Genomic DNA, 20,845 nt, shown 5'->3' with positions numbered 1-20,845 from the left:
CTGGTGGTTCTCCATCGAGGCTTCGTACTCGGAGAGCCGGAGACCCATCGCAGGGGCTGGCCGGCGACGAATGGAGCGCCCTTTAGGAGTAGATGTGACCACGAGATCCGTACCGAGTCGTGCAGGATGACTGGCCTGAGCTGGTCTGGTAGATCTGTTGTGGGTCATAGTTACCGGCTCATTAGGTTGACTTTGAATCGAACTTACCAGAGCCAGGGTTTTGACAAGTTTGGTGCTGACTCGATCGATGGAGTCGAGCAAGTCGGTGTTGTCGATCTACCTCCTTTTGTAGCGAGGAAGCGGACGACGGGTTGTCGGCGTGGTTGAAGACGATGCTGGCGTGGTCGGAGCCAGATCCACCATGGTCGGAGCTAGATCCACCATGGTCGGAGCCGTAGCCGACGCAGGTGAAGCAGTGGTCGGCGTAGATTGGACCCGCACCTCCTCCGGGGTCATGGCGATGAAGTCGTCGAAGCCGGTGGTCCAGGTGATCTGGCCGATGGTGAACGTGAGGCCGTTCGGCGTAGCCATGGAACCGGGGATGATGACCATCTTGTTCGCCTAGAGAGCAGTACGCATACCCCCTACCTGGCGCGCCACTGTCGACGAAATATGGTTAGCAGTCTACCTAGAGGTATGCCCAAGGTAGTAGATTGTCGGCAGACAGATGCACAAGCTACAAACAAGATGGTGACGCAAGACAGACATGAGGTTTTTATCCAGGTTCGGCCGCCGTGAAGGCGTAATACCTACGTCCTGCGTCTGATTGTATTGCTGTATGTCAATGAGAGATGTTTTTCAGAGGGGTCCCCTGCCCGCCTTATATAGTCCGGGGGGCAGGGTTACAGATCTAGAAACTAATCCTAGTCAATTACAATTGCCGTAGGTGGCCGGATAAGGATTCCTATTCTAACCGACCAGGATCTTGCTTGACCTCCAAATCTGCCTTGATTCCTTGCGCGGGATTCCGAACAGATTGGCCGGGCCGCGCGTCGTCTTCTAGCGGGTCAGACCCCCTGATCCGGGCCGGCCCAAGCCTAGCCGTAAGGGTATAGGGGTTAATACCCCCACACTTACTGTGCACTCTTTTTTTCTAACCCAAGAATATTTCACCGATCAAATGAAGTATTGAGATGATTTTCTGGGATATGGCCGCGCAGTCTCCTCAAATCGGATGGCCCTGGATGTTGGATCATCAAACTCCTTCCAACTCACTTATGTTATTACTGTGTTGACCACATGTTGATTACAATTTCCAAATCATGCTTGGGTGCCACTCAATGCATTAATTACCTTCCAAATTAATCATTCTTTGTTATTTTCTTATAATTAATATTACTTTCCTGATCACCTCTCTATCACCACTATTACTTGACTTTATTATGTTCCTTGCAGAGTGCCACATTGCTTGAAAGATCTATTAGATTTCAAGACGGAGGGAGTACAATATAAGATAACGTAAATTTTTTGATGGAAATATCAGTAAATTTTGTAAACCATAGCGTTAGAAATCGGCAATATACTGGTGAGTAAGTGTAAGGCTTACCCCTCCTAACACCATCGGCTATGTGGGAACAAAATGCTTTCCGTATTGACCTGGGCAGGGTTCACCACTAGCATCACTTTCATAGGAATAACTAGAATAACTTTATTTTAGGCAAGGAGGGAGTAATTGCATATTCAGTGGCATCAATTAAGAAGTTAGGTCTCGCAAAAAAAATTATTAAGAAGTTAGGTGACTCAAAACCAGAGCGCATTGTCTTAGTAGGGTGAAATTGGAAGTGTACTAGATGCTTGTTTCAAAAAAGAAAGAAAGAAATTGTAGGTGCCACATATGTGGAGTCTACCAAGGCATCGATCCTGCGCACCTACGTTAGTCACCCAGATCTTAATCCAAATAATGCAAAACGGATCAAGATGCATTCCTCCAATTTTTTTGAGGCATGCAACACAGGAACACTAGAATATAAACAATTTATTTATGGCATATAGATACATATGCCCTCCGTCCTGAAATATTTTTCAATTGTCCTAAATTAAATCATCATAAGTATAACCATGTTTTTAGAAGAGAACAATAATATTTTCAATACCAAATGAGCTTCATTAAATATATGACGAAATATATCTTCATAGTTTACCTGCAAACATAATTGATAACATCTCAGTTTTCATTATTCTTGATCCAAGATCAAATTCAAACAATATTTAGATGTGTTGTATAATAATACGAGCTTAGTTGCATACTCGGAGTGTGAGGCGGCATCGATTAAGAAGTTTGGTGGTTCAAAGTTAGAATTTATGGTCCGAGGAGGGGGGAAGTGTAAATTCCACGTATGAATATTGTTCAAACGCATCGCTCCCGCGCTCATGTTAGCCATCCTGATCTTAATCCAACGGCGCTAAATAGACCAAGATGGCGCGAACCTACCTCTCGCTGTTTGAATTAAGCGATAGATGAATACAAAGAGGTAAATCATTTCATGACCCAAACACATGCATAAGGAAATTGATAACACTTCCAATTCTTATCATTATTCTTATCCTCCAAGATCATATTTGTTGGCCCTTGAATGCCTTTCAAAAAGATATATTTTGAGAAATACATGAAGACTAGTTTCAAGGGATCCCAAAAATTCTGCAAACCTAGCTCATAGACCTAGAGCCTCCGCTGCCTCAAATGCCTCAAAATCGAACTCCTCGTCATCGTCGTCCTCCTCCCCGTCCTTGTTGTCCTCATCTTCCTCCTCCTCCTCTTCCTTGGCTGCTACTGGTACTGCTACTGCTACAGCAGCAGGAGGAGGAGCAGGTGTAGCAGCAGAAGGAGGAGGAGGAGCAGATGCAGCAGCAGCAGCAGGAGCAGGGGGCTCTGATGCCCCTTCTACGGTCGCAACCCCAATCTCAATCTCAAGAGGGCCTACCTCCATTACATGGGGATGTGTTCGCTTGGGAAGGCCAACACAAACGGGGCACTTGCGCATCACATAGCCTTCAAAGTCATAGCCAGTGCGCATAAACGCCTTGTCCCCGACACAGTACTTGGCAAAGAGCACGGATCCAGCCGTGATCGCCACAATGAAAATCATGACCCCGATGAAAGGACCATTGCCGACATCGTGGATCCACTCCCTTGGCGACATGCTCGTTCACCAGGAGGATCCCTACCTACAGCCCTTCCCTACACAAGGTGCACGCCCGTCCCCTCTCTCTCTCTCTCTCTCTCTCTCTCTCTCTCTCTGCACTGTATCTTCTTTTCTGGGTGTTTTTGGTCCAGCCTCCGTCTATGGCTGGATTAATAGGAGAGAACAGGGTAAAATGGGAATTGCGAGTGATATTTGGGTTGCAATGCAAGTTTGCCTAGTACCCCATTACGTGGAAAGTAATTAACCGGCGAGGGTGTCACTGAGATTTTCCCCCGTACGTGGACAAATACGGTTGAGATGGTCACATGAGCCTTGCAACTCCAACTCTGCAAGCGGTCATGTACCGCTCAGGTGTGACCCTTGTGCGCGCTACTGGATGCCGTTGCTAATGCCATGCCATGCCACCCCTGGTTTTGCTGGACCGTTACCGGATTTCCCTGGTTGGTTCTTGCTCGTCATCAAGGCCCAGTAGCGCGTGAAGCGGCTGCTGGGCTCACTGGGCTCACTGGGCCGGTCACGCCGCTTCCGTTTCTCCATCGCCTAGACAACAAGATCAAGACGCAGATTCCTCTGAAAATTCAGCAAACGCAAATCTGGCCAGACTGGTGCTTGGAATTTCGAAAGTTCTAAATTTTTTTTTCTATCTAGGGGAAATCAATGTTCAACTCGTGATCGTATTCTATTGTATCTAAGAGATATGGGTATGGCACTTAAAAGATACGACACGAATATGAATTGCTTGTTCGGCGCAGCTTCACGCAAGCCTAATGAGAGAAAAGCAAATGAGAAGGGAGTGGAGGTTTTGGAACTTCCTCCAGAAAGGGCCAAAGTAAGTTGCTTACTGCTATATACAGGTAACGCTTGGCGTTTTGAGTCTGGGAGAAATCACTACCAGTGCTGCACAGCCAGAAGAAATCGTTGTTTATTCATACGCGGTCGAGAACTCGAGATCGGTGTGCCCACCGCCCAGTGGAAACATACTGCAAATAAAATCAAGCTGTTTGTTGTGCAAACTTTGCCAGGCTGGGTGCAAGGTTTTGGCAGGAACGCTTTTTTAAAAAGGACGGCAAAAACTATGTCGTGATTTTTATTAGACGGGAAAAAACAAAAAAGAGGTTTTTGTACAACACGGCTACTCGACTAAACGTTTCAGCCGGGGTCAAAGGAAGCAGGAACGCTTGAATTCGAATCAAAGAAACCTGAACAAAAGTTGCCATCTTTAACAATGAGTACTAGTACTTAACAACTGAGAAGAATCACGAAAAGATCACCGCTACCAGCTGCTTTCATCAAGAACGTGAAATCAAACCGAAATAAAAGGGCACTAGTTTGCATATACAATCTCGAGTTCTCCAATTCCAACACAATTAATAACACACCTATATGCTGTATACGTAATCGTAAACTTGACGAACTTGCTACGCTCATGAACAATCCTAACGTATGCCTCCGCCCAGCGCCGCCCCCGCGTGCACTGCACGCGCGCGCTCGATTGAGGCGGCGATCAGGCGGCGCCGATGCAGGCGAAGGCGCGGACGCTCCTGGCCTTGGGCAGCGGCACCCGGATGAGCCGCCGGTCGGGCGAGAGCCCCACCTCGCCCGCCAGCTCCTCCAGCGACAGGTTCCGCCGGTGCAGCAGCGACGACCCCTCGGCCGCCGCCGACGCCGTCGTCGCCGCGTGGACCGGGGACCGCAGCTCCTGCTGCAGCCACCGCCTCCTCTGCTCGGGGTCGTCCAGGTCCACGGGCGCCGAGGAAGGGAGCGCACCTCCGGTGCGGTAGGCACGGCCGCCGGCGCCGGCGTTGCTCCGACGGTCCTTGATGGCCTTGTAGAGCAGCGGGATGAGGCCTTCCATCACCGAATCACGACGTGTGGGCCCGGTGAACGGGGTTGGTCGGAAATGGTTGTGTTCGGTCACAACTCACCACTTTTTGTCTCGGTCCAGGGGAGTTTGGTTTGGTTGGCTCGGACGTTGGACCTTCTACTTCTATGCAACACTCCTTTTATTCTATATAAAGTAAAGCACATCTAAATGGAAGTAACTATAAAGCATAGTTATCACAGCTCAAAATTATGTGTAGGGACTTGCTAAACAAACAACTAGGTAAATGGTAAAACAAAACGGGACAAATTACAAGATGGTGAAGACATTTTTATTTTTTCGCAGACACACCCTTGTCAACACCCACATAAAACTCATCCATATATACACGCGCGCGCACACACACATTTTTCATCCTTGCATCATTGCATGGACGAGCTTCCATGTACTACCCAACTGTTCATCGTCTCCAATATTGCTCTGGCAAGATTTTGAGCTAGGCTTCAGGTCTAGTGGAACTAGAGCAAGGAATGCTTTCACCCCCATTCCATTTGGTGGAGAAGATGCACAAGCAGGAGAAGCAAGAAGAAAGGACACAAGCCATACCTCAAGATTGGTTCCCTAGTCTCACGTTGACCAAAGCTTAATGAATTTTGCTACGCCTTAGACATGCAACCCTAGAGGCGTAAGTCACCTTTCTTAGCAAAATAACCATAGGTGAAGATACCGTGACGCTGCCTAAGAGGGGAGAGGTGAATTAGACAACTTAAAAATTAATGGCCTCTAAAACCTACTTACCTGAACCTGTAACATCCGAGGCGTAAAAAAAATCCAAGGATATCACTAAACGTCCCTTCCCTCAAACAAGAGTATAAAATCCAGCGCATAAACCTATAAACAGTGTGACTAGTAGAAACAAAACAACAAAAAAAACTATAATTAAGAAAGGTTCCACTTCAATCATCATTATTAAACCACGAAGGGTCACCATGACTAATAAACTAAGTTCATTACAGCAACTCCAAAGCATCATTATTGTCTCTAAGTGTGGGGTGAAACAGTAAAGATGTGTTGGCCACAGATTGGGCAACTAGAGGTTGCCCCTAGCCGACTGGAGGGGCTCTTAGCGTCTGAAAGCTCTAGTTTGGTTTTGATTAATTGATGAAACCCTAAGTGCTAACCTAGTTTATCAAGGTGATCATGAAATAGGTAGCACTACTCTAAGTGATGAAGCAATGGCGAAGATTATGACAATGGTGATGGCATGGTGATGATCAAAGGCTTGAACTTGGAAAAGAAGAAAGAGAAAAACAAAAGGCTCAAGGCAAAGGTATAAATAGTAGGAGCCATTTTATTTTAGTGATCAAGACACTTAGTGAGTGTGATCACATTTAGGATCGATAGCCGTACTATTAAGAGGAGTGAAACTCGTATCGAAATATGGTTATCAAAGTGCCACTAGATGCTCTAACTCATTGCATATGCATTTAGGATCTAGTGGAGTGCTAACAGTCTTGAAAATATTTGTGAAAATATGCTAACACATGTGCATAAGGTGATACACTTGGTGGTTGGCACATTTGAGCAAGGGTGAAGGAGATAGAGATGAAAGAGGGTCAGTCTCGCTGATTCACAAAGTGACCGAACGCTGGTCTCAGGGGGACCGGCGCGTCCGGTCAGGCATGGCAGCGTAGACCTAGCGTCGGTCATTTGACCGGACGCTGGGTCTCGGACTAATCAGACATTGGAAGGCAGCGTCCGGTCAGAGCTGACATGGCAGTACCAAGATCAAGGGGACTGACCGGACGCTGGCAACATCCGGTCAAGGTCGACGGGATGCGTCCGGTCAAGGTTTGCCATCTCTGAGAGCTTACTGGAAACGACCGAACACTGGGGGTTCAGCGTTCGATCACTTGTGCCGAAGCATCCAGTCGCGTTGTGACCATTGAGATCAAGCGGCTTAGGTTGAACGTAGTGTTACACGTGGCTTTCATCGGGCGACCGGACGTTGGGTCCAGCGTCCGGTCAATATGACCGGAGCGTCCGGTCGGCCCGTGCTCAGTGCAGTGAGGAGCCCAACGACTCTATTTCGTGGGGGCTTCTATTTAAGCCCCATGGCCGGCTCAAGCTCACTCTCTTGGCCATTTGCATTGACATCGCAACTTTGTGAGCTTAGCCAAAGCCCTCCCACTCATCTCCATCATTGATCCATCATCATTGTGAGATTAGGAGAGAATCCAAGTGCATTGCTTGAGTGATTGCATCTAAAGGCACTTGGTATTCGTGTTTCGCTGTGGGATTCACTTGTTACTCTTGGTGGTTGCCGCCACCTAGACGGCTTGGAGCAGCGAGGATCGTTGAGCGGAGGTTGGTGATTGTCTCTGGCTCCGATCGTGGTGATTGTGAGGGGTCTTGTGCCTTCCCTAGCGGTGAGCCAAAAGGTAATTCTAGTGGATTGCTCGTGTCATTGAGTTACCTCACTTGTGGGTTAGTTCTTGCAGTGTCCAATTGTGTGGATAAGGTTTGTGCAATACCTCTTAGCCACCGAACCACCAAGTGTTGGTCGACACAACGGGGACTAGCGTGTCAGCAAGCACATGAACATTGGGAGAAAAATTGGTTGTCTCTTGCCCTTTGGTCTTCTCCTGGTGATTAATTTAATATTCATCTTGTGATTGGTTCACTCCTCTACACGGTGGTATAATCATCCTACTCACTCATTTATATTCTTACAAACTAGTTGTGGCAAGCTCTTTAGTGTAATTAGAATTGAGAGCTTGCTTTGCTATTTTAAGTTCTTCTAGTGGAGCTCTTTAGAGTAGCAAGTTTGAGAGCTCTTAGTGAGTAGTAACATTGTAAGTTGTGTGCCTAGTAATCACTGCAACTAGAATTGTTGGACAGGTGGCTTGCAACCCTTATAAAGCTAGAGCAAGTTTGCATTTCACTATTTATCATACTAATCAAATTGCTCTAGTTGATTTATAGATTTTTAAATAGGCTATTCATCCCCCTCTAGCCATATTAGGACCTTTCAAGTGGTATTGGAGCCATGGTCACCATTTGAATGAAGGCTTAACAACCTCAGTGTCAAATTATGGCTCAAGTTGTGTTCAACCATGTGGGGGGCAAACCACCATTCTTTGATGGCACATGCTATGATTATTGGAAGAGAAGATGAGGATGTATCTTGGTTCAATCAATGATCAAGTATGGGAGGTGACCGAGAATGACTATGCTATCATTGATCCCGATGACCCCACCAACCAAGACAAGACCAACAAGCAATGCAATACATTGGCTCTCAACACCATATATAATGCCATTGATTCTAAGGTGTTTGAGCAAATCAAGGATTGTGAAAGAGCAAATGAGGTGTGAAAGAGATTGGAGGAAACATATGAGGGCACACCGACAGTGAAGAGTGCCAAGTTGTATATCCTCAAGGATAAATTGACAAGCTTTAAGATGAAGGAAGATGAGAGCATTTTGGTGATGTTCCATCGTTTGCAAGTGATTATCAATGATTTGAAGGCATTGGGAAAGAAGATCAAGGATGATGATGTCTCTCATCGGTTCTTGATGTGTCTACCTCCAAGATTTGAGATGTTGAGATTGCTCATCATAAGAGGAGGATTGAAGGAGATTACCCCCAACCAAGTACTCGGTGATGTTATGACCCAAGAGACATACCATATGGAAAGAGAGGGGATGACAAGGATGACAAGAAGGAAGAAGACAAGAAGAAGAGTATAGCATTCAAGGCTAGCTCATCATCATCCAAGAACAAGGGCAAGTCCAAGAAAGAATCAAGTGATGATGATGATCTTTGTGATATTGATGATGAAGCTATGACCCTCTTTGTCCGCAAGATGGGAAAATTCATAAAGAAGAAGGGCTATGGTGCAAGAAAGAGAAGAGATCACACCAAAAGCAAAGAATATGTGAGAAGATGCTACAATTGCAAGAGCCTCGATCACGCTGTAGCAAATTCTCCCTACAATAGTGACAATGATGAGGATGAGAAGAAGAAGCTCAAAATGGATAATAAAGAAATGAAGGAGAAGAAGGAGAAGAGAATGACCTTTCAAAAGAAGAAGAAAGGTGGAGGCTATGTGGTCACATGGGATAGTGATGGCTCTTTGGATAGTGATAGCTCTAGTGATGATGACAAGAAATCTATCAAGAGAGCACTAGCAAGCATTGCCATCAATGACAAGCTCTCCATCTTTGACACTCCATTGACATGCCTTATGGTAAAGCCTACCAAGGTAAAATATGATGTGAGTGATGATGATGAATGTGAAAGTGATACTTGTAGGAATGATGATAATGTGAAAGTGACACTCCTTTGATGAGCTCAATGCCACTCATGAGAGGCTAATGGAAGCCCATGAGAAGCTTGACAAAGCTCACTCTAAGCTTGAAAAGGCTCACTCCTCTCCCATTGAGCAAGTCAAAGTGGAGGAAGCCAAGAAGGAGCAAGTGATCGTATCATGTGATGTGGGACTAACATGCGATCTTATTGATGAATCTATTTTTATTGCTCCCACTAACACTTCTTGTAGCACTATCACTTCTACTTCACCTTTGAGTGATGGTCTCACTTGTGAAACCTCACTAATGGTGGAAAATAAGACCCTCAAGAAGGAGGTGAATGAGCTCACTTGTGCCTTAGGCAATGCCTATGGTGGAGAAGCCCGCTTGCTAAAGTGCTTGGGTAGCCAAAGGTTTTCTCTCATCAAAGAGGGATTAGGCTATACCCCCAAGAAAAGCAAGGCGGCCTTTGTCACTTCCAAAGCTAGCTTTGTGAAGGGCAATGGTCGGTTTTGTAATAGATGCAAGCAAGTTGGGCATATAGAGCAAAATTGCAAGACTAACAAGAACAAGCTACCTAATGTATCCTCAATTAAATTTGATTCTTGTTACATGCTTTATAAGGGTGCCAATGGTGTGAAGGCTAAGTTCATTGGTACACTAATTATGGGCCCAAAGAAGAAGGCCATTTGGGTACCAAAGACCTTGGTAACTAACCTACAAGGATCCAAGCATGTTTGGGTAACTAAAAATAATTTATCAATTATAAAGCCAAAGGAAAGCATTGTGTGCTTGATAATGGGTGCACACAACACATGACCGGTGATCCAAGAATGTTCAATTCAATCAATGAAAACAAGAGCAATGGATTTGATAGTATCACATTTGGTGACAATGGAAAAGGCAAGGTCAAAGGGCTTGGTAAGATTGCGATATCCAATGACTTGAGCATTTCTAATGTGCTACTAGTAGAGAGCTTGAACTTCAACCTTTTGTCGGTAGCTCAATTGTGTGATCTTGGTTTCAAGTGCATATTTGGTGTGGATGATGTAGAGATTATAAGTGTAGATGGGTCTAACTTGATATTTAAAGGATTTAGATATGAGAATCTATACTTGGTTGATTTCAATGCTAGAGAAGCTCAATTATCAATATATTTGATCACTAAATCTAGCATGGGTTGGTTATAGCATAGAAGGCTTGGTCATATTGGAATGAAACAATTTAATAAGTTAATCAAGCATGACTTAGTTAGAGGCTTGAAAGATGTCACTTTTGAGAAAGATAAGCTATGTAGTGCATGTCAAGCCAGAAAGTAAGTTGGTAACACACATCCTAAGAAGAGTATGATGAGCACATCTAAGGCATTTGAGTTGATGCACATGGACTTGTTTAGACCAACCACATACACTAGCATTGGTGGAAACAAATATGGATTTATGATTGTGGATGATTTCACTAGATTTACATGTGTCTTCTTTCTTGTTGACAAGAGTGATGTGTTTGCAATATTCAAATCTTTTGTCAAGGGTATTCACAATGAGTTTGAAACAACCATCAAGAAAGTTAGAAGTGATAATGGAAGTGAGTTTAAGAACACAAGAATTGATGAGTTGTGTGATGAATTTGGAATTAAACATCAATTTTCGACCAAGTATACTCCTCAATCAAATGGGTTAGTTGAAAGAAAGAATAGAACCTTAATTGATATGGCAAGATCAATATTGAGTGAGTATAATGTGAGTCATTCTTTTTGGGTTGAAGTAATCAACATGGCTTGCTACTATAGCAACCGACTCTATTGTCACCCCATGATGGAGAAGACACCTTATGAGCTATTGAATGAAAGAAAGTCAAACATAGCATACTTTCGGGTATTTGGTTGTAAATGCTATATATTGAAGAAAGGCACTAGATTGAGCAAGTTTGAAAAGAAATGTGATGAATGTTTCTTGCTTGGTTACTCCACTACTAGCAAGGCTTATAGAGTTTGGAATTTGGCTAGTGGTACTCTTGAGGAGGTTTATGATGTGGAGTTTGATGAAACAAATAGTTCCCAAGAGGAAGATGAGAATCTAGATGATGTGAAAGGCACTTAATTGGTCAATGCAATGAGAAACATGGATATTGGTGAGTTAAGGCCTAGAGTGGTGATTGATGTTGAAGATGACAAGAATCAAGTGCTCTCTAACTCAAATGTGCAAGCTAGTGGTTCTCATGATCAAATCCAAGCAAGCACTAGTGATGACAATGTGCAAGATCAACAACAAGTGGCTAGTTCATCATCTCAACCAAGTGATCAATCAAATGCTAGCAATCAAGTGCAAGTGCTTCAACCAACCAATGTTGCAAGAGATCATCCATTAGACACTATCATTGGTGATATTTCAAGAGGTGTGCAAACAAGATCAAGATTGGCTTCATTTTGTGAGCATTTCTCATTTGTGTCATCATTGAACCTAAGAAGATAGATGAAGCTTTGAGGGATATTGATTAGGTCAATGCTATGCATGAAGAGCTAAACAACTTCACAAGAAACCAAGTATGGGATTTAGTAGAGAGGCCTAAGAATCATAATGTGATTGGAACCAAGTGGGTGTTTCGGAACAAGTAAGATCAAGATGGGATAGTAATAAGGAACAAAGCAAGATTAGTAGCTCAAGGTTACACTCAAGTTGAAGGTCTTGACTTTGGAGAAACATATGCCCCAGTTGTAAGATTGGAAGCAATTAGGATCTTGCTAGCCTATGCTTGTGCCCACAACATCAAGTTATACCAAATGGATGTGAAGAGTGTATTTCTCAATGGGTACATCAATGAGCTTATGTATGTTGAGCAACCTCCTGGTTTTGAAGATGAGAAGAAACCCAACCATGTTTACAAGTTGAGAAAGGCTTTGTATGGATTGAAACAAGCACCAAGAGCATGGTATGAGAGATTGAGGGATTTCCTACTCTCTAGGGGATTCAAGATGGGAAAGGTTGACACCACTCTCTTCACCAAGAAGCTTGTAAATGACTTATTTATAATGCAAATCTATGTTGATGATATCATATTTGGGTCAATAAATCAAGATTTTTGTGAGGAGTTTGGCAAGATGATGGCAAGTGAGTTTGAGATGTCTATGATTGGAGAGTTTAGTTACTTCCATGGTCTTCAAATCAAGCAAATGAAGAATGACACATTTGTGAGTGAAGGCAAGTATATCAAGGACATGCTTAAGAAGTTTGGAATGGATCATGCTAAAGCTATTAGTACACCAATGGGGACAAGTGGAAGCTTGGATAGTGATGCTAGTGGTAACATGGTGGATCAAAAGATGTATCGGTCTATGATTAGAAGCCTACTCTATGTGACCGCATCAAGACCAGATGTGATGTCTACTGTATGCATGTGTGCTAGATTTTAAGCCTTACCAAGAGAAAGTCATTTGAAAGCAATAAAGAGAGTATTGAGGTACTTGAAGTATACACAAAATATTGGATTGTGGTATCCCAAAGGAGCAAGATTTGAGTTGATTAGATATTCAGACTCTGATTATGTAGGATGCAAAGTTGAGAGAAAGAGCACATCAGGCACATGTCAACTATTGGGAAGATCACTTGTGTCTTGGTCATCAAAGAAGCAAAATAGTGTAGCACTTTCAACCGCCAAAGCGGGGTACATTTCGGTCGATAGTTGTTGTGCTCAATTACTTTGGATGAAGGCTACCTTGAGTGACTTTGGAATCAAATTGAAGCAAGTGCCATTGCTATGTGATAATGAGAGTGCCATAAAGCTCACCAACAACCCGGTTCAACATTCAAGAACAAAGCATATTGATGTCCGCCATTATTTCATAAGATATCACCAACAAAAAGGGGACATTTGCATTGAGAGTGTGGGCACCGAAGATCAACTTGCCGATATCTTCACTAAGCCACTTGATGAAAAGAGGTTTTACAAGCTAAGGAATGAATTGAGCATACTTGACTTCTCCAATATATGTTGATGCACCCCCCATTACATGACATGCCTCTCCTTCGAGCAAAGCAATGTAAAGTTGATTGACTTGTCATCCATCCATTGCTAAGGACTTGTTTAGTGCATCTAGTCATTCCTATCATGTCCTAGGCTCATTCATTAAAATCAAATGAATTTGATGCTTGTATGGTACCACTATTGCTTGTATGTTTGAAATGATCTAGTGGTAGCATATGACATGTTTGTGGGCTTGTAAACCTAGTGTTTGATCTAGAAAATAAGCTACAAGTATTTAACTCAATATGGTACAAGATAACCCTTATTTGGAGGTGTGAAGAAGCTTGTCCTTGGATCAAACCGAGTTAAATATCTTTTGCAAGTAATCTAGAGTGAACCAAATTGAGAAAATGATCCTCATTTCACATGGTTTCACCCCAACCTATCTATAATTTAAGCTCACCTTTTGTGCTAATTATTGACAAAGGGGGAGAGAAATTCACAAAGATAGTAAGATAGGAGGAGCAAACAAATGAAATGACATTGTAAGGGGATTAATAAAAAAATGCGCACAAGTAGGGGGAGCAAGCTCATAAACTTGTATGTTGCATTTGAATGTGCATTTCATATGTGTGTTTGCATGGCACAAGTTTTAAATTTGAGTACATCCTATCCATGCTTGTGTGATGTATGCTAGTTGTAAATTTGAATGATGAAATGAAAATCTAGCATGCATAGGATATCTAGTGATTTCATTTCCAAGTATTTACAAGTGGTATCTAGCTAACCATGATGGTAAGGATCGTATAATTGTGCACTCCGATTGGTATCACGCTTTAAAGGTCCATCTCTTATATCTTAGCATCATTTGGTAGAAATTATCTCCTATATTTTCTATCTAATCATATGTGCAAGCTATAATCCAAACTCTTAGCACATATGTAGGGGGAGAAATTGCTACCATATGGAGTTCATGAAACTGTCCATATCCTTTTACACATGGTAAATATGTTCAGGCAAGCAACATGGATTCAATTAAAATTCAATTCATATCTTTGTGAAAGGGTTGTCATCAATTACCAAAAAGGGGGAGATTGAAAGCTCTAGTTTGGTTTTGGTTAATTGATGAAACCCTAAGTGCTAACCTAGTTTATCAAGGTGATCATGAAATAGGTAGCACTACTCTAAGTGATGAAGCAATGGCGAAGATTATGACAATGGTGATGGCATGGTGATGATCAAAGGTTTGAACTTGGAAAAGAAGAAAGAGAAAAACAAAAGGCTCAAGGCAAAGGTATAAATAGTAGGAGCCATTTTGTTTTAGTGATCAAGACACTTAGTGAGTGTGATCACATTTAGGATCGATAGCCATATTATTAAGAGGAGTGAAACTCGTATAAGAATATGGATATCAAAGTGCCACTAGATGCTCTAACTCATTGCATGTCACAGAAACGACCTATTTATAAGAGCACAAGTACAAAAACAATCGCCGAAACGATCAAATTCTCAAACTTGAGCCCATATAAACCCGGTAGTCAACCGAAATCTTGAAGGATTTCAAACCAACTTGCATACAACTAAGATCACAGTAATTCAACATAACATATCATACATTACAACATTTCGTAGATGTTCGCAAATAGATTACATCATCACAGAGTCATCGTTATTACAAAACACGTCTTGTAAAACATGCGGAAGCAAATAGTTTGACTTACACACCCGAGTTCAAATACAAATATTGGTTCACTGATCACAATCCCGCAAAAGCATTTAGATAAGAGAAATGGAAATCATGCCCATGATCTAGTCTTCATCACCCGTCGGGTGGAGACAATACTTACAGAATCCCTGATATAGAAGGTCATCTGCAACAAGAGGGAATAAACCCTGAGTACAAGAATGTACTCAGCTAGACTTACCCGTCGAAAACCAAAACAAATGACACCAAGGATTATGCATAGCTTAATTTAGTGGATCTGGCTGACACTTTCTTTTTGCAGAAAAGCATAAGTAATAAGATCAACTCTTAACCTGAACTAGCAATGACTTTTAGCCATTAACCTGTCATCTATATTAGCACATGTACTAAGCAATCATTTTATTAGGGTGCAAACATTAATAACCATATCAGGTATATATTGTGGCAACCTTATCATCATCATCCATTTAACCATATCGTTAAATTAATTGAATCTACATTGCCGCTGCTCAGTCAAGTTCTCACTATCCGGGAGAGACGGCGATTCGAATCGATACCTATCCAGCTGGAGGGGTATTCCTAACACAAACCCTGCTTCCCCCGTCAGGGTCGCAAACAAGTCACCGTTGGTACAATTCAGAAGTCTCGAGTCCGAACAGTGCCGCAAAATTAGAGAACCACTCTGCCATGAGTGCTCGGTGACTTAACCCGCCCTTGGGCTTACGCCAATGGTTCCCTGCACATCCTTACTTCCATCCAGATTATGGACCCCTGCTCGCATCCCTGGCCTGAACCGAGCTACTAGGCTTCACGGTCGGAATGACTTATCCGGCCAGCTAAGTGTTAGGCTACGTTCAACATGACATAAGGACGTACAATGTATCGGTCCTTAAACGACTCAGACAGAGTCACTATGTCCAAACCTACACAAGACTCCACCCGGTCTTAATTCATTATTAACATAGTTCTTTTCCACGATAGCAAATATAGCCAACCATGATCCACCTCATCCTAAAGCTCGTAGATGACAGGAAATCACCTGACTTCTACCGCACTAAGCATGGCTAAGCATTTAACCCGTTCCTGAACTTAAATAGGATTCTAGTGCGATATCTGGACAAGGAGGGATATATAATGCAGCAATTGGTTCCAACCAATTCCTATACTTAATGCATCATCAACGAATAAAAGATACTCAATGTATTTATAAAAACATGGGAGGCTTAATATGCTTTGGGGCTTGCCTTTCAGGAAAGAGGAAGGTTGGTGGTCAGGGCACTCGGGTAACTCCTCCACGGCGACTGCTTCGTTGGCTTCCTGCACCTCGGGCTCCTCCTCCTGGTTGGCTCCCTCGAACTCCAGCAACATCACTCCCTCCGGCACACCTATTGCATGAATGCGCAAGATAAATATCATGGATGCACATGACGAATGTTAGGAATGCTCGGGGAATGCACATGTTCGTTGTAGTCTGCATATTCCAACTTAAGCCCTATTCAAATCACTTTACTTACCAAATTTATACAACCTAATGTATAATTGCTCATCTTCAGTTAATGACCTAGCACCTACACCTAAGCATATTCTCAAGTTAGGCTAACCCCTAAACAATCAACGAGAACATTGCAACAAGCATACACTCAAGCACTTGTATTTTGGTAAAATGGAGACTATAAAGTGGTACAGTAAACTGGCCCTAACTGGAGATTTAGAAATCCAAATGACATGCAATAAGACAATTTGGAAATCTTATGAAATTGTCTACAATTCATTTTCAGACCTCTAAGCATGATTCCAACCTTTACTAGGTTGAATTATTTAATCAACTGAACTCTGTCCTACAAGACAGAGAGTAGACAAAACTGGAACCTAACTTTAAACAACTGTAGTTTCTAAACTACTAGGCCAAATGCCATCAAATGTTTATAGGAGCTAGATACATAAATTATCCACAACTTTTGTATTCATCACATTCACATCAAACCAAAATATCATGGGGAACTTTCTAAAGTCCCCAGATCTGTCCAGAGGGACATAATGCAAACAAATAATTATTAACTTATGATGTAAACACATAATTGGACAAAACTAACTCTACTCACTTATTACACATATAACAAGAACACCAGAAAGTAGGGTGTTCATCACCAAAATATTTCTTTTAACACCTTTCTTAATTTATTTAAGTAATTAGAGGAAATGGTAAACATATATGAAAACTACACCATTAAATCTACAAAAATTACAGTAGATACTACATGCTCTAAGTAGACTACCATAAAAATTTCACACCATTTGAGTAAGTATAACAGCCTACACAAAAATGATAAGGCATAATGGCTTAAAACGGCATAATTAGGAAACCTTAGTGAAAAGTGTCAAGCAATAGATTTCATATTTTTCCTAGAATCCTTAAGGTACTAGGATACTACCCATAAAGTTTCATGGTCATATAATTCCTAGATAATTTACAAAAATTCACACAAGTATCAATCAATGATAAAAGGAAAATCTATAACTCAAAAACCATACATGCAATGACTCTCAAATTTTAACCAGAGCTTCTACTAAGCAATACTAGCTTACCCACAAAATGTCATAATTTTTGGATCAAAGAAACTCAAGATATGATTTAAACAAGTTTGCATGTATTCAAAAACACATTTCAAGTTCCTATTTAATTCATCCAAAATTTCTACATCATGTGCTCATGTCATAATTTTCTTAAATACTAGACTTCACTGTGAGTCTAACAAAATTTGAATCACACCATTTGGATCTACACATTTAGAGTTACAAAATTCACAAAACAGCATCAAAATCTGCATAAATGAGCTAGCTTTTGAATCAAACAGTCACTAACGCGTGGGACCTGCCTGTCAGCCAGACCCACTGGTCAGCGACAGCGAAACAGGGGAGGCAGCATTCGATGGCGCGGCGGTGGTCTAGCTCGCCGACGGCGAGGACTCCGGTGACACCACGACCACCTACGTGCTCTACGTGATGAGGGGAACCGATTAGTGCTACCGGTGAGACCTAAGACCTAGCGGAGGTGGCTCGTCGCCGGTGATGGTGGCACGGCAAAGCTCTGGTGCGAGGTGCCAGCGATGACGAGCCATGGCTGCCTCAACCGAGCTCGATATGAGCTTCAGGGGGTCACTACGATGCTACCCAAGCAAAGAGAAGAGGACGGGAAGCTTCCTAGCTACCCCGACCACGGCGGCCTTAACTCCGGCGAGGACACGCTCATGGCGGTGGTGGCAGGAATGGTCAATGCGCCCTTACCAAAGCTCAATCGGCTTAGCTAAGAGGTGGAGGAGGTAGAGGAGAACACGGTGGAGCTATGGTGAAGATGTAGTTCGCGTTTTTGCGGCGGCGAGCATGCTAGGCGACGGCGAGGCTTGGTCGGCAATGGCAGAGCGGCTGAGCTCTGTCGCTGCGCGCGGTGGAGGCGAAGAAAATGAAAAATGGCCTGGTGAACTGGTCGGGTAGGCACACGGGAGGGTTCATGTCGTGGCCGGTCGTGCCAGGATGTCCACGGCACATGGCAGCGCGGTTAGACGGCCGGCGACGGGTGGCACCACACGTCGGTCGTTTTCTAAAAATGGTCAGCACTATAGCTCGCCTAAAACTCTGATTCAGTGATCAATCAACCGACTGATAGGCACTTTTCAATGCTACACATTTCCTAAACCGTGAAGAATTAGTGGAAGCAATGTACATGAAAGTTGTAGAGCTATAATAGGGCTACAACAATGCTTTAGTCATCATTAGCTAATTCATGACGGATCACAAGTTATATCAAGCCAAAGTTGAGTTCATGAAACTGAAACTGCAACTAACACTTAGAAATATTTTCAAGTTTTGAATCAGCTTTCAATTCTGACTTGTGGGCCATTTTTGAGCATGTTGTGCACATTTTCATGACTTGGCTTCTAAACAAAGTTTGTTCCTTATAAAATTTTCTAAAACTTTACTTTAGGTTGCTCAGACATGCAAATATCCTAAGCTACACTTTTTAAATAGTCAAACAAAAAGGGTTTAGGGGTCAAAAGAAGTCAAACCACTTTTTGAAATCCTATTTAGGCAACATGCTCAATATGAACAATGTTCCAAATGACATTCTAGGTGTCACTAAGTTGTTTAAGAGAATTATTAGCCACACCATACCTTGGTCACACAAGAATCAAGCATTGTATGTACTAAAACAATGAAAAACACATGAAATGTTACCTTTGTTTCATAGTCATGTTTCACATGTTTCATGATCTTATTGCATGGAATTAACTAGCTTTGTTTCACTAAAGTGAGTTGCACATGTTGTACTTAAGTGTTGCACACTATTCATTTCATAAAGACAACACACATGAAATATAACGATACGTTGTAATGTTTCAAAACATGTTTCAGGCAACACAAGCTCATGAATGGATGAATGATGCTCATGTTCATGAAATGCAAGTGCAAATGTGGAAGCCAAACACCTGGGGTGTTATAGCCCTCCCCCCATATAAAAATCTCATCCCGAGATTTGAGAAGCGTACCATTGTTGATAGAATTCCTTATAACCATCCCTCAAATAATCTTCCCTTTCTCATGTTGCATCGTATTCACTACCCTGATTACTCCACATGACTTTGTAAAACTTGACCACCCAACTTCGAGTCACTCGCTCATGAGTGTCAATCACTCAGACCGGCTTTTCTTCAAAGGTCAAATCAGATTTTAACTTGATATCCCCCAATGGAACTCTCTCTTTAGGGACGCGAAGACATTTCTTCAATTGGGATACATGAAAGACATTGAAGATAGCACTCATCTCAGGAGGTAATTGAATCTTGTACGCCACCTTACCACTTTGTCCAATGATTTCAAACGGGCCAACATATCTTGGTGCAAGCTTTCGCTTCACACCAAAGCGTTGGACACTCTTCATGGGTGAGACTTTCAGATAAACGAAGTCTCCAACTTCGAACTCAATAGGTTTTCTACGTTGATTAGCATAACTTTTCTACCTAGCTTGAGCTGCGGCCATGTGGGTTTGGATAGTACGGACTTGTTCTTCGGCTTCTTGAACAAAATCAATTCCATAATATCTCCTTTCACCAGCTTCTACCTAGTTCAACAGGGTCCTACACTTCCGGCCATACAAAGCTTCAAACGGTGCCATCTTGATACTCTCTTGATAACTATTATTATACGAGAATTTAGCTAGAGGCAACCATTTTTCCCATGAGCCCTTAGCCGAGATGACACATGCTCTCAACATATCTTCTAAGATCTGATTCACTCGTTCAGTTTGCCCATTGGTTTGCGGATGATAGGTAGAACTTCTTACTAGCTTAGTTCCTAATAATCCGTGTAAGTGCTCCCAAAAGCGAGCAGTGAACTGTGGTCCTCTATCCGAGATAATAGTACGAGGGATCCCATGAAGTCAGACTATCTGATTAAAGTACAACTCCGCATAGTCGGTTTGACGGAAATCTATGTGGACAGGAACAAAGTGTGTAGACTTGGTCAGTCGGTCTACAATCACCCAAATGGAGTTAAAATTCCTTTGCGTAGTAGGGAGTCCAACATTAAAATCCATACTGATCTCCTCCCATTTCCAACCTAGAATAGAGAGTGGCTGAAGTAATCCAACTTTCATGTGCACAACCTTGACTCGACAACAAGTGTCACACCTAGCCACATAAGCGGCTATCTCTTTCTTCATTTTGGTCCACCAAAAGCAAGGCTTCAAATCATGATACATTTTGCTACTACTAGGATGAATAGATAATTTAGAGGAATGGACTTCGGATATGATTTGATTTCTAAGCTCTCTATCCTTCGGAACTACCAACCCATCCTTGAACCATAACACGCCATCCTCATCTACTTGAAAATGTTTGGTTTCTT

General features: G+C 42.6%; 2 protein-coding genes across 2 annotated transcripts; both read right to left on the bottom strand.

Annotated features, from left to right (window-relative positions):
• Window positions 1–2,651: 2,651 nt before the first annotated feature.
• On the bottom strand, window positions 2,652–3,140 carry LOC136515834 (uncharacterized). The gene has a single exon (XM_066509318.1). It carries the CDS (start codon window positions 3,138–3,140, stop codon window positions 2,652–2,654), a length of 489 nt encoding a protein of 162 aa, XP_066365415.1.
• A 1,213-nt stretch (window positions 3,141–4,353) lies between these two features.
• LOC136519031 (uncharacterized) lies at window positions 4,354–5,092 on the bottom strand. Its single transcript, XM_066512707.1, has one exon. The coding sequence runs from the start codon at window positions 4,996–4,998 to the stop codon at window positions 4,648–4,650; it is 351 nt and encodes a 116-aa protein (XP_066368804.1). The 5' UTR covers window positions 4,999–5,092; the 3' UTR covers window positions 4,354–4,647.
• Window positions 5,093–20,845: the final 15,753 nt, after the last annotated feature.

The sequence above is a fragment of the Miscanthus floridulus genome, chromosome 17 (genome assembly GCF_019320115.1).
Source record: "Miscanthus floridulus cultivar M001 chromosome 17, ASM1932011v1, whole genome shotgun sequence".
NCBI classification, from domain to species: domain Eukaryota; kingdom Viridiplantae; phylum Streptophyta; class Magnoliopsida; order Poales; family Poaceae; genus Miscanthus; species Miscanthus floridulus.
This window is presented reverse-complemented; position numbering and strand designations above follow the sequence as displayed.

Excerpts from the sequence above, each read along its gene's own strand:
- LOC136519031 (XM_066512707.1), bottom strand. The coding sequence starts at position 4,998 with ATGGAAGGCCTCATCCCGCTGCTCTACAAGGCCATCAAGGACCGTCGG.
- LOC136515834 (XM_066509318.1), bottom strand. The coding sequence starts at position 3,140 with ATGTCGCCAAGGGAGTGGATCCACGATGTCGGCAATGGTCCTTTCATC.